The following is a 12,333-nucleotide window of genomic DNA, read 5'->3' as shown; positions in this document are numbered from 1 at the left end:
TCTTAACGGGCTGCACAGAGCACCAGTGTGAGAAACATGAGGAGTTTTTTAGCTGTAAATTATGCTAAGCTACTCCACAGGTATCACAGAGTGAAATATGAAACTTGAAATTAGCATAATAATCCCCTTTAAACTTTTTCAGTGTCAAAGTGCAGCAGCAATAGTTTGATTCTTAATGGCAAAACCATCTATCAGTGAACTAGTGATGTGTTGTAGTGCTTGAGAAACAAGAGTTTGTAGGTGGTTGGAGAGAAACATGAAAGAGTGTAATGGAGGAAAATACACTCCAGAATATGTGCTTAAAAAAGTCAGACAAATATTAGCTTCAAGTGGAAACTGTGAACTTGTAAATCCTCTTTACTCAATTAAAAACTGGAGAAAATTGTGCTTAAGCTGAAACTTTAAATAGCTTTTTAATGTGAGACATATTTTACCACAAGCGCCACAGTCTCGCACATAAACACCATCTGTGTCAGAAGACAGAACTTCCCAATATAAAGCCAACTGAAGCATGTCGCCCAAGACATCCTGCTTATTGTTTAAACGTTTTAAAAATCATTGCAACTACAAATTGTACACAGCCTTCTCTGCCCTTGGACATATTATTGTATTGATTTTGTAACCACTTTTAATAGAGTAGATGCAAGCAAGGCTTTTGCAATGATCTGCTGAGGAAAAAGTGGAACATCTCTACACAACTCTGGGTTGTCGAAAGAGTTGCGCCAAGGCGTCCACATTCAACCAAAGAACACGGGTTTTTATCATAAGCTCTGGTGAGAAACTTTATACTTTATTCTATAATTAAATGACATTTATATGGATTACTTTGGCTGAATAAAACAGAGGGAGCACGGCGAATTCTCTGACCTTTAAATTAGTGACATGCTGCAAATGCTAAAGGAGACACTATATTAAAATATAACAGTGCATACTGGTATCACAGTGTCTATGCGCTACATATTATGAGTGTGGGGAGAGAGGAAGTGTGTGTGTGCGTCTCTAAAGCCGCCTGATGCTGCGGAGCTGCAGCTCATTAGGCCCAGTGGGTGATGGCAGCAGGTTGGCAGCTGTGGTGATTTGGTTAACCTTTACCTCAGGGCAGGCAGGGAGGACAGACAGACACACACTTCAGGCCGAGCTGAACAATCAAACAACACATCCCTTTTGTTAATTTCTCTGTGTTTTGTTTTTGTGGGGCTTAAACGATTGTCAATAAAGTAATTTCCTGTGGTGAGTTACTTTTATTAGAAGCCTGCTTTGTGCTCTCTAAAAACAAGAAGGCTCAAATTATTGCTTATAATAAACCAATAAGTGGACATATAATGCATCACATTAATATAAAACACCCGACAATACTTGATTAATTTTTATAACATCATCTACTCTCTCCTATTTCTCTTTCTTCCCCTCCAGACACATGCAAACTAAATCATTATTCTCAGTATTTAAAGAATAAAAAATGGAAGAATCTATTTGTCTTATATCTATTTGTCTTGTCTGTATTCAAAATGCCACTGACTTTTGGGGGTGACTGCTGCTGCTGTTGCTGCTGCTGCTGCTGCTGCTGTGGACCCTGCTTGTTGGAGATGGGCTGAGCGTGCTGAGGATGAGGATGATGGTGGGGATGGAGGGCCTGCGAAGAAGAGTGGTGCCCTTGCATGGGCCTGAGGGCTCGGGGGATAAACTCCGGGGCCAGTGGGTTCAGGACGTAGGTCTTCTTGAGCTCCAGAGCCTCCAGCTGAGCCTTGATCTGCTCAAAGGTGATGCCGTGCAGGCTCGAGTTTTCATGGCAAATCGAGACAAAGTGCTCCCAGAATTTTCTGTAAAGAGGCAGAAAGAGGAAACAGCAATTAGAAGTTTAACTCTTTTATCTCTCCTAGTTTAGATTCAGAGCTTCATGGATCATCTTGTTGTTTTGCTGCTGGCAGGGTTGGAAATGATCCCCTGGGGGGTGAATATAAAGATTAGGTCTGTTTGAAACAAACATGGAAAAAGAATGCATGAAGAAGGTGTAGAGGGGAGAGAGGGGAGGGGAAATGAGGAAAGGGCAAATCGGTAAGAATATGAAACACTAAAAAGGTAAGAAAATTACAGCAAGGAGGGGAAAAGGAGCAACAATAATGCAGGAATAATTAAACATTAGGATCATGCTTATTCCTGTCATTGGTATGATACATGATAGCATGCATCTTAAGTCTTAAACCTTTGGAGTACACACTACAGGGTATTTGTTGTTTCAACACTATGGTGAATAAGTAATCATCACATAGCCAGTTAAATAAAAACAGATGACACATGATTTATCCACTGATCTTTAGTTTCAACATAAGTCACTCTGGCTACTCCACACTGACTGTATCTCAACTCATCCTGCAGCTGCTTCCCTGACTAATCTATCATTCCTGGGAGGAGGCTCAATAATGGAAAAACACCCCATCCGGTTTTGGGCACATCATTTTAATTGCACTGTCTCTGTAGGATGGCGTTTGTTAATAACAACTGCAAAGGACCTGACATGCAATTAAAAACTAGCAGAGGCAAAACAGACAGTTCAATGTAAATGAAAGGTGGTGAAAGGGGTCTAAGAGTGAAAATTTTTCAGAGATTCATACAGCATATGGCAGGTAATCCTGTTTCCCTTCATTTTACTCAATAAATATTAATAAACAGGCAACCACATCTAACTTGAACTAAATTAAAAACTTGTATAACTTCAAAAGTGTCCATATTTACCTGCAGCGTCCAACAGAGCACAGGGCTATGGGGTCTCCCACGACTGCAACCAGGGACTGTGCTCTGGTGATGGCCGTGTTGAGGAGCTTGTAGTTGGAGAGAAATCCATAGTCGAGGTCCTCTGTCGAGTCCTCAACCAGCTGCTCTTTGCGTTTGATGGCCGTCTGTTTGTGCTTGCAGGTATGCCGCGTCCGCACCGTGCTGAGGAACAGCACCCGGAACTGTTTTCCTGCGCACAAAGTTTTATTATGAAGTTTATAAGAACTCTGAGAGGTAACATGTATTATTGGACAAAAGCAAAGAGTATTTTAGAAACCCTCATTTGAACTTGTTGATTTCACAGATTTAGAAACACAGAAGATAGAAGCGTTTGATTGATACATCCTGAAACAATGAGCAACAAAACTTAACTCCCGGATAAACTTTAGAAAGTTTATTTGTTCCACATGTGTTTGTGAATCTTGATATGAGTGGAACATGACAACATTTGCGCGCTGTTTTAATATGCAAATTGTGTTTTTCTTGTGTTCATACAAATTAAGGGGGCAGCCAAACCACTGGAACTTTTAAATAAATAAAAAAACAGGTCTAGTAATAATTTAATCTTCTTATGACTCCAGAGGCTGTTGACAGAAAACGTAAACAAACATCATCTATGTGTTTTTCTAAGCACTGACCAGAGCTGTTTGTATTTGTGTGTGTATGTGTCCACACATTTTATCTGTGATTAATGAGGAAGTTAATGACCTGTGGAAAGCAGCTGGATGCCGCACAAGTGGGAGCTGCATGAGACTGAGGCAGACGAGAGACTGACTCACACTCTCCCTGTACTGAGGCTGGATGACATGAAGGGCAATATGAACTATGATAACTGAGAGGGAGACAGCAGGGACCTGTCTTTAGGGTAACGCTGCTCTCGTTTAAAGCGACACCGTGACTGAAGAAAGAGACTAATATCATCTTGCACTCAGACACGTGTGAGACAAGCCCGTAAAGTCTTATTAATGAGACACTTGGGGATTTAAATAAAAGTGGGTTTTGGCTGCAGCTGCTTTCTTCCAATTTCCCATTTGGTGAATTATTACGATAAACACCATCATAAAAAAATACTAAGGCTTTTAATAGTCAATGTTTTGTCAATTGTGATTCACAATACCAGCCACAAGATGCTTTAAATATTCATATTGTCGTGCATCAATGTTGCACTTGTTTCTGTGTTGCAGCAAAACGTTCAGTTCCTTATTATGACTAAATATGTTTATACTTTTTCTCACCTTGGACATTGAGCACTCTTTCCACGCTGACCTCGTGCATCCTCTTCTTTCGGAGTTCAGCACGAATGCGGAAAACCTGGTCGGCGTACGGCGACACCACTCCAATGCTGCCCTCGTCCAGCTTGCCCCAGGCCACCGGCCACTTTTTCCGCAACTCCTCCACCCGCTCCACGATCTCAAACACCTGAGGGAGATGAAGGAGAAACATGAGACAAAGCTACAGCGAGACAGCACAAATAGATGCTCTCTTTACCAAACTCGACCTGAAAAGAACTCAGGGACTCAGGGGTATTTTTACCAACTAATAAGGCAACAGTAGGTGACGAAATATTAGTGAGCTTCACATGGAGGTCACTTTTAGTCTCATTTTAGCACTTTAAAGTATTAAAGTTGGCCTGGATTTTAGTTAACGGGAGTTTTTTTGTTGTTTTGTTTTGTTATGCGAGCAGTTCAACTCCTGTTCAGAGCTTTTGCATACTGTAGGAGGCTATGAGTCATAACAATGTCCTCCAATCTAAGCTAACCCCATCAACAACAACAAACACGCTTTTCACAACGCATGCTGATTTTGGAAGATTATGATAATGGTGTTAATGGTTTGATATGGGTGCTGTAATAATGAGACAGGGGGTAATTCATTTGGCATTAATGACAGTTTGCGAGAAACATCCGAAAGCATCCATGGTTTAATTGGCCGGAATATGTCGGCAAAGTGTCGGAGGTCAGACACGGCCAATGACCACGTCCAAGTGAGGCTTCAGAGTAACCAACCGAAGGCTTGGGCTGTTAGTGAATCATGCATCATGGTTGTCAGTGCAGCTCGTGGTTGAGCTCCTAATGAAGTTCATGGGTTTCATCTTCAATTATGATTGTTGATATAGTGGTTGTTTTAATCTATGATGACGATTCACCGAAATACTGCTCATCAGTTTTAGATAGCCATTCTGCTTTTGACGTCAGTCAAATATACTCGACTATAAAGAATAATCTAAATCTAATTTAGTGCGATTGAAATCAAAACCTGGTATTACGTGTTTTAAACACTCAACAAAAGCTTCACAACCATGTGTAATTAGGGAGTAACAAGGTTTAAGGAATAATCGATTCTCCACATGTATTAATACATCTTGTGAAAATCAAGTTAATTAGCAGAGGACTAAATATATTCCTTTTTACTTAAATGTAGCTCCCTGCGTTTTTTCTGCATTGTTCACACATGTTCTTTTTCTGCAGCTTGCTTCATTATTGAACATGAAGTTTCTGCAGTGGGGGTCGTCATTGTTTTAGATCTGCCAATCAGGCGCTATTATGCAGCTGAGATGATTTCAGCATCTATCCAAGTAGAGAGGCAACATCAATGGAGCCTGAAGATGACAGCATGTCCTCGGATTGATTAAACTAAGAATCAAATTTAAACATTTTCATAACATTTCTTCTCATCACCAACGAGTGAAGCCTGTGTTTAATTCAGATTAGACATATTACATGTGTCACCATCAATTAATTCAACTAAACAGAATCAATATGTGGGAGAAGCTAATGCTGATTTACCTCACACAGATTTTATATCTCAATAATAATTATGTTTATTCGTCTATTGATTTCACAATGTATCATTATTTATGCATTACTTAGAATGTGGCCAGCCTAAGGCACACTTGTGCAATAATCATGCTGTCTAATCAGCATCTTGATATGCCACACCTGTGAGGTGGATGGATTATCTCGGCAAAGGAGAAGTGCTCACTAACACAGATTTAGACACATTTTTGTGTACATAGAAAAAATCTTAGATCTTTGAGTTCAGCTCATGAAAAATGGGAGCAAAAACAAAAGTGTTGCGTTTATATTTTTGTTCAGTGTATATACCACACATCCTCAGGTTTGACACAGCAAAACAACAAAAACCAATGCTAACTCTCTTGTCCTCCAAAGATATGTGTCATTGTGTTTGTTAAACCAACGATGGGAAAAAGATACACTACTGTTTTTGTGCAAATTTCCTAAACTCTTCTGACACACACCTCAGCGTTGTTGTAGTAGGCAGTGCTGTTCTTCTCCTGCACATCCTCTCCTCTGGCTGTGAAGAAGGTCAGAGGGTAGAAGTCCTTATGGGAGGGCTGCTTCCCGCTTGCCATTAACTTCCCATCATAAAATAATTCTGATGTGTAGCTGAAGGAAGAGAGGAAGCAGACAGGGTGAGAGAAAGGTCAGCAGAAAGAGGATATGTGTAAAGTTTTTCTGTTGGGATGTTTATCAGAAATGACTTATTATTGCAGCCAAAGCAAATTGCTGAGTTTTTTTTCTATATAAAACTCTTATTACCAATCACATGCCTGATTGATCAGGGATGCACTGTGTATGTAAGCAGTTAGCATGATAACTTTAAATAGATTTTCTGAAACGCTAAAACATGAAAACTGTGCTGTGATGGGTCTAAGTTTGTGTGTGTGTGTGTGTGTGTGTGTGTGTGTGTGTGTGTGTGTGTGTGTGTGTTCTTCTTTGCTGCACCACTTGCAAATAGGCCATTGACAATACAAAGTATGAAGATGGGGGAGTACATTTTTTGAAGTAAAGCATTCTTGAGTGTCTTCTAAGAATTCAGATTTCCTTGTTCATACACAATCTTGTCACCAGTACCTGAAGCAATACACCTAAACCCTCGTCACACAGCTATCATCAGCCCAATTTTCCACTCTGGACACCCCAACTCTGTCAATCCTTCACATCCGTTTCCCCTTTTCCTCCTGACCCATCCCTCCCACCCCCCTCTTCTCAAACAACTCTCATCTTTCCTCCACCCACAGTCTCGACACCAGGCAGTGTTGAGGGCTCACACCTACTTGATGATAGCTTCATGGGAGCGGTAGTTCTCACACAGGAGGATGCGACAGGGGTACTCAGGTGGGTAGTGCTCATACAGCCGGTCCAGCAGTGACACATGCAGGTTACGCTCCCGCGCAAACTCGCTGTACACAAATGGACTCAGCTGCAAATTGAAAGACGCAGAGAGAGAGAGAGAGAGGCAGGGAGGGAGAGATGGAAAGCAAAGTTAGTTTCGAAGCATGACAAAGCAGTTTGACAGTTCTCTCACAGAACTTTTTATGTATATTTACCTATGAAATAAAATCTGGTATACTGCAATGTCAAACAATGCCCCTTTTACAATGCCAGGTCAAGGCAGGATTATTGCGCCTCTGTTACGCCTCGTCATGTAAAATGCACAGAGGCAGAATGGTGGGGCGAAGACGTTACACCTCACATGGGAGGCAGTAACTGAGATGGAAACCGTGTCAGTGAGAACAGCGGAGCCAGAACAGCACCGTGTGTGTGTGTGTATGTGAAGCACTCTCTTTCTGTTTATGCCTCGCACACGCTTTGCTCCTGCAACGCCGATGTAAAAACACACTGGCGCGGCTTTACGCCAGCGTTGCTTGGCCCAATGTAAAGTGGCAAAGGCTGCATGACGTTGGAGCTTTGTTACGGTACTGTGGTGGAATTGTCCTGTAAAAGGGCTTAAAAGTGTTTAAATTGAAAACTGTATATAAAGTAGCTTGGTATGGCAGACCTGCAAACTCAAACACTTTCAAAGTTATTTAACCAAAATTTCATTGGCAGCTGCTTTGACGGGGCGGCAGGATAAAACCCCTTTAACCACGTGTGTACAGCTGTCTTTTTACCTAAACCTTATAGTACTTCAGATTAGACTCATAAGAGTGCAGAAAAGAGACTTTTCAGTTCCCAGTTAATATTGTTTGTTCTTAAAATGCTTTGAGGCCATCTTGATTTTAGGTTGTAGCTCCCACCGCCCTTCCATCTGGTGTGTTCCCATTTCAAAACAAATAAACCGTGAATTGCAGGCAAGTGTTTTGCCAGCAGTTTTAAACAATTAAATTAAATTCTGTCAGTATCCAGTATAGCGATAGTGGAATATGCAGTAGGTAGTTTTATTTACGCATCTTCTCCAATACATGAAACTCACTCTAAACAATTTTAAGTGCGCTTTCCTTCGGTTATGACACTAGTGAGCAAGCTTTGTGGGTCTTCTACCAATCAGTTTTAGTTCAAATATCCCTTTTGACCACTGGCATGTGTAAGAGAGTGACTTATCTTTAGTTTAATTTGAGTTTCTCTTCGTTTTGGCCTTTCATCCACACACAAACACCGTTTTAGGTCGCTGAAAACGGATCTTTTATTAAATTCCAGCCAGGGTGAAGACTTTTAGAAACTCTTTCCATGGAGATGTGTAGACGGGGTAAAGGGCGTTTTTGGCTCGTGATGTCAGGCTGTGCGCCATTATCTCCTTTGTAAGGTTGCAAAATGACGGACATGACAAAAACAGTGATGCTTCTAACCTCGCTAACAGGACTTTTTACATGTTTACACATGTATGTACAGTTGGGTAAGGGTTATATATAACTCCACTTCTTTATCAGTCCACACATATGATTCCCCCCTTCTTCAATGCACCATTGCAGCCTGCCAGGTAGTCTTACAGCGATAGATTTTTTCATTTGATTGGCCGCGATATTCTTTTTCTTCTTTGCATTCCTGGATTATATCGCCGCCTGTTGGTGTGGCATTCTCATGACAGCGTTTCTGTTGTGTTTCTGCATTTTGATTTGGGCGGGGATTTTTTATATACAGGTTTGTTTTTTTTAGACGAAGAACGGAAAAGGTCTTTGTTTTGAAAAATACCCGTGTACATGTAGACATGGCCTGAATCTTAATTTAAGCATGACAGTGAGAGAGGGTCAGCTAGCTTTAATGAGGCCCCACGCAGTCAATAAGAAAGCAAACAATCAATAGAGGCCCCGGCCTTCATTGACCATTCACTGTTCGATGAAGGAGGTAAACTGTCGTAGTGAGAGCAGGCTGGAAAATGTAAAGGTCAACACCCTCCTTTGCCGTTACACAGGATAGAAGGATGAAAGTAGAAAGGTCTGAGGAGGATGAATGCACAGGTGGACATTGTGTTTTTAATCCGGTCTTCTCACTCCAAGAAAACACCAGCGAGAAAGATTAAATAATTAAAGCAGCTATTGCATGGTGGACTCCTGCCTCGTCTTCATTCACTGCCTCCTGGTAATCCTGTGCTCTGTCTAAAACCAGGAGAGGAGGAAAGAAGGATTTAATTCCCTGTGTTGGCTTAGAGAGCTTGACTGATGGGAGTTTATATTTGTGTTATCTGTGGCTCAAGTGGGCTCCGGAAGCAAAGCGCTCTGCAGCGGCTGCTGTCTGTTCTTTTGTATTTGAAGAGGGGAAGAGTGGAGTCTTAACCGCAGCTAAGTGTAAATTGACTTATTACTTTTACTTGATGTCACAGTTAATTACAGCTACTTGTTCTTTTGATTTATTTTAGGATATAAAGACAAAGCTTCAAACAGGGAGTATCCGGTTGGATCACAGCTGCGTCTGTTACAATGATCTGTTTGTCATAGCAGTGGACCTTAGGATGCAGTAATCGACCAATCAGAATAGAGTACTCAACACAGCTGTGTGATAAAGAAGAATGTTGAATTTCTGCACAAAGGCCGTTTTGGAAATGACATGACTCTTCCCCTTGTTACCTTGATTCACCATAAAGAAGCATTAACTAGTATGCTCTTATATGAGTCATGGTTGAATTCGGGCGTGTAGAGGGAGGAGCAAGTGGCTGATCTATGTGCGCACATTTCCAGTCTGAATTTCTTTTGCCTTTTTTGTATTTTGTTCTTAAGTACAATTCAACTAAGTATCCCGGCGCCGTTTTAAAAATGAGACCCCGGGTCATTAGTCAAGAAGTTGTTTTTTCACTGGAGAAATTTGCAGCTACATCAAAGTTAAAAGTGGAACCAAATAACAAGTTTTGTATCTGCCCTTGATGATTCACTGGACTCACCTGCATGTGGTCTCCAGCCAGCACGATGCGGGTGGTCTTGCTAGCAAGAGCAAAAGGCATGATGGTTTCACACTCCATGGCCTGGGCCGCTTCATCCAACAGGATATGAGAGAACAACCCTGCCCAAACAGAACGGAAAAACATCCATTTAACAAATGCTACTTTGCCGACATACACAGTTTGACTGCAGAAATGTTTAGTTTCTTTGAATTTACTGACAAACAAGAACCCAAAAAAACACTGCCTGGCCAAAAAAAAAGTAAAATATAATATAAATAAATAGTAAAATATTTCGTTGGACCGGCTTTAGCTTTGATTACGAGTTGCATTAATTTTTCGCCAAGATTTTGTATTGATGATAGGAGGGTCGGGCCGCTGCGTAAAGTCTTCTCCAGCGCATCCCAAAGATGCTCAATGGGGTTCAGGTCTGGACTCTGTGGTGGCCAATCCATGTGTGAAAATGATGTCTCATGCTCCCCGAACCACTCTTTCACAATTTGAGCCCTATGAATCGTGGCATTGTCATCATGGAATATGCTCAAATCCATTAACGGTCAGTTGAGCTCATTTTTTGGGCACATAACGTTGCTTTACTTCGACCTGACCAACTGAAGCAACCCCAGATCATAACACTGCCCCCACAGTCTTGTACGGTAGGCGCTAGGCATGATGGGTGCGTCACTTCATCCGCCTCTCTTCTTACCCTCATGCGCGCATCACTCTGGAACAGGGTAAATCTGGACTCATCAGACCACATGACCTTTTCCCATTGCTCCAGAGTCCAATCTTTATGCTCCCGAGTAAACTGAAGCCTTTTCTTCCAATAAGCCTCACTGATGAGTGGTTTTCTTAAAGCTACACAGCTGTTTAGTCTCAACCCTTTGAGTCCTCTTCACATTGTGCGTGTGGAAATGCTTAAGTAGTTACAGCAATCTCCTCATTGTTTTTTTATGAAATAATTTGACCCTTCTGAAACAGAGTAACATCTTTTCCACGACCACAGGAAATGTCTTCCTCCTCAGCTACTCACTGCTCAGTTAGGGTTAAATAACTTGTTGCCAGCTGAAACATATTAATCACTGCAGTAAATATCCAATGGAAGGCTCTTACCTATTTGCTTAATTAAATCCAGGTGGTGACTTTTTGTTTGGCCAGGCAGTGTCACTAAAACACTTCATGAAGCTGGATAATAGCTTGTATCTATAGCTGCTTTCTTGTAACAGTACATGACGTAATGTAGGGCTGAATAAAGGGTGAAATTTAAGATGATATTGTTTCCATCTATAATTATTCTGATTCAATGGCTTTCTTTCTAGCAGATATGATGACATTAGCTCTTTGTCATAGGTCTACACTATACTATAAGTATCTCCTTATGACACTTCATCATAGCTTTTAGTGTTCAAGACTACGGAGCCTCCGATATGTACAGTGTCAACAAGAGTGTTTTTGAGTTTCAATAGGAAACATGTTGGTGAGCATTTTGGTTTCAAACTACAAGGACGGCGACTTGGAAAAAAAACACCGCACCAGCCTCTGAAATAATCTGACAACATGCCGCTTAGATGTAACTTGTTCAGTGCATATTGTGGTTGAAATTTAGAAATCCTTTGGAAATGCATAAAGAAACATCTCTGTGATGAGTACGGTTGTCAGAATGAATCAAAACCAAATGAAAGCCGAGCGAATCTCACTGAATAAAATGATTCTCACCAATAACCAGACATAGTGATGTCTAAATGTTTACTATTGTTGCACTGGCACACTGATGAGCAACTGTCACTAATGTGTCATCCTGTCAGTCATTTTCCCCTCTCTCGTTTTAACCAGTGCTGCGATGCAAAGGCAGGTTCTGTGGACGTTTCTGAAAGGAGTGAACAGTAGCCTAACCCTGATTTAAAAAGCTCAAACGGTGCTGAGCAGTGTGAGGGGAGGGGATGAAACGGCATGGCAAATGAGCGCTGGAGCAGCGAGCGGGGAAGAGAGAGGCTGAATAACAACCAGCAAACAGCCTCTGAAGCCCCAACGCCATTTCCACAGGAAAGTATATGAAGTTATGAAATGTGACAGTGGAAAATAACAGAATAAACGCAGGGACTGTCAAAAAGTAAACAAACAGCAGGAACGTGGGCTGGCAAGAAAAGAGGCGGAGCAGTTTGATTAGAGGCAACATTTACTCTTTAGTACCTGCCTTTGAACTAACGCCTGCAAACACATTGATTTTCTCCCCCCCCAACTATAAAGCCTCAAACCAATGTTCTCTCTGAACCGCACGTACACCTCAGTGAAGGATTTGTGAGCATTGCGGCACTGATAACAACATCGTAACAATTGCCCATATTTCTGCGTACAGTTTTTGCAGAATGTGTATAATTAAGTTTATGTATTGGAACTTATAAAGCTGGAAATGTCCCTTCAGTCAGTTTAAAAGTGATGTACCAAACA

General features: G+C 41.4%; 1 protein-coding gene across 1 annotated transcript in view; it reads right to left on the bottom strand.

Annotated features, from left to right (window-relative positions):
- helz (helicase with zinc finger) overlaps window positions 1-12,333 on the bottom strand; it is a 55,157-nt gene that overhangs the window by 10,296 nt on the left and 32,528 nt on the right. The window contains exons 19-24 of the mRNA XM_069665355.1: window positions 9,889-10,007; window positions 6,851-6,996; window positions 6,032-6,179; window positions 4,008-4,191; window positions 2,734-2,962; window positions 1,520-1,820 (exon numbers count right to left, since the gene is read on the bottom strand). Of these exons, the coding sequence (XP_069521456.1) occupies window positions 1,520-1,820; window positions 2,734-2,962; window positions 4,008-4,191; window positions 6,032-6,179; window positions 6,851-6,996; window positions 9,889-10,007 (1,127 nt within the window). The remainder of the gene's footprint in view (window positions 1-1,519; window positions 1,821-2,733; window positions 2,963-4,007; window positions 4,192-6,031; window positions 6,180-6,850; window positions 6,997-9,888; window positions 10,008-12,333) is intronic.

The sequence above is a fragment of the Semicossyphus pulcher genome, unplaced genomic scaffold (genome assembly GCF_022749685.1).
Source record: "Semicossyphus pulcher isolate SPU_LCO1_2020_fin unplaced genomic scaffold, fSemPul1.0.p SCAF_17, whole genome shotgun sequence".
NCBI classification, from domain to species: Eukaryota; Metazoa; Chordata; class Actinopteri; order Labriformes; family Labridae; genus Semicossyphus; species Semicossyphus pulcher.
This window is presented reverse-complemented; position numbering and strand designations above follow the sequence as displayed.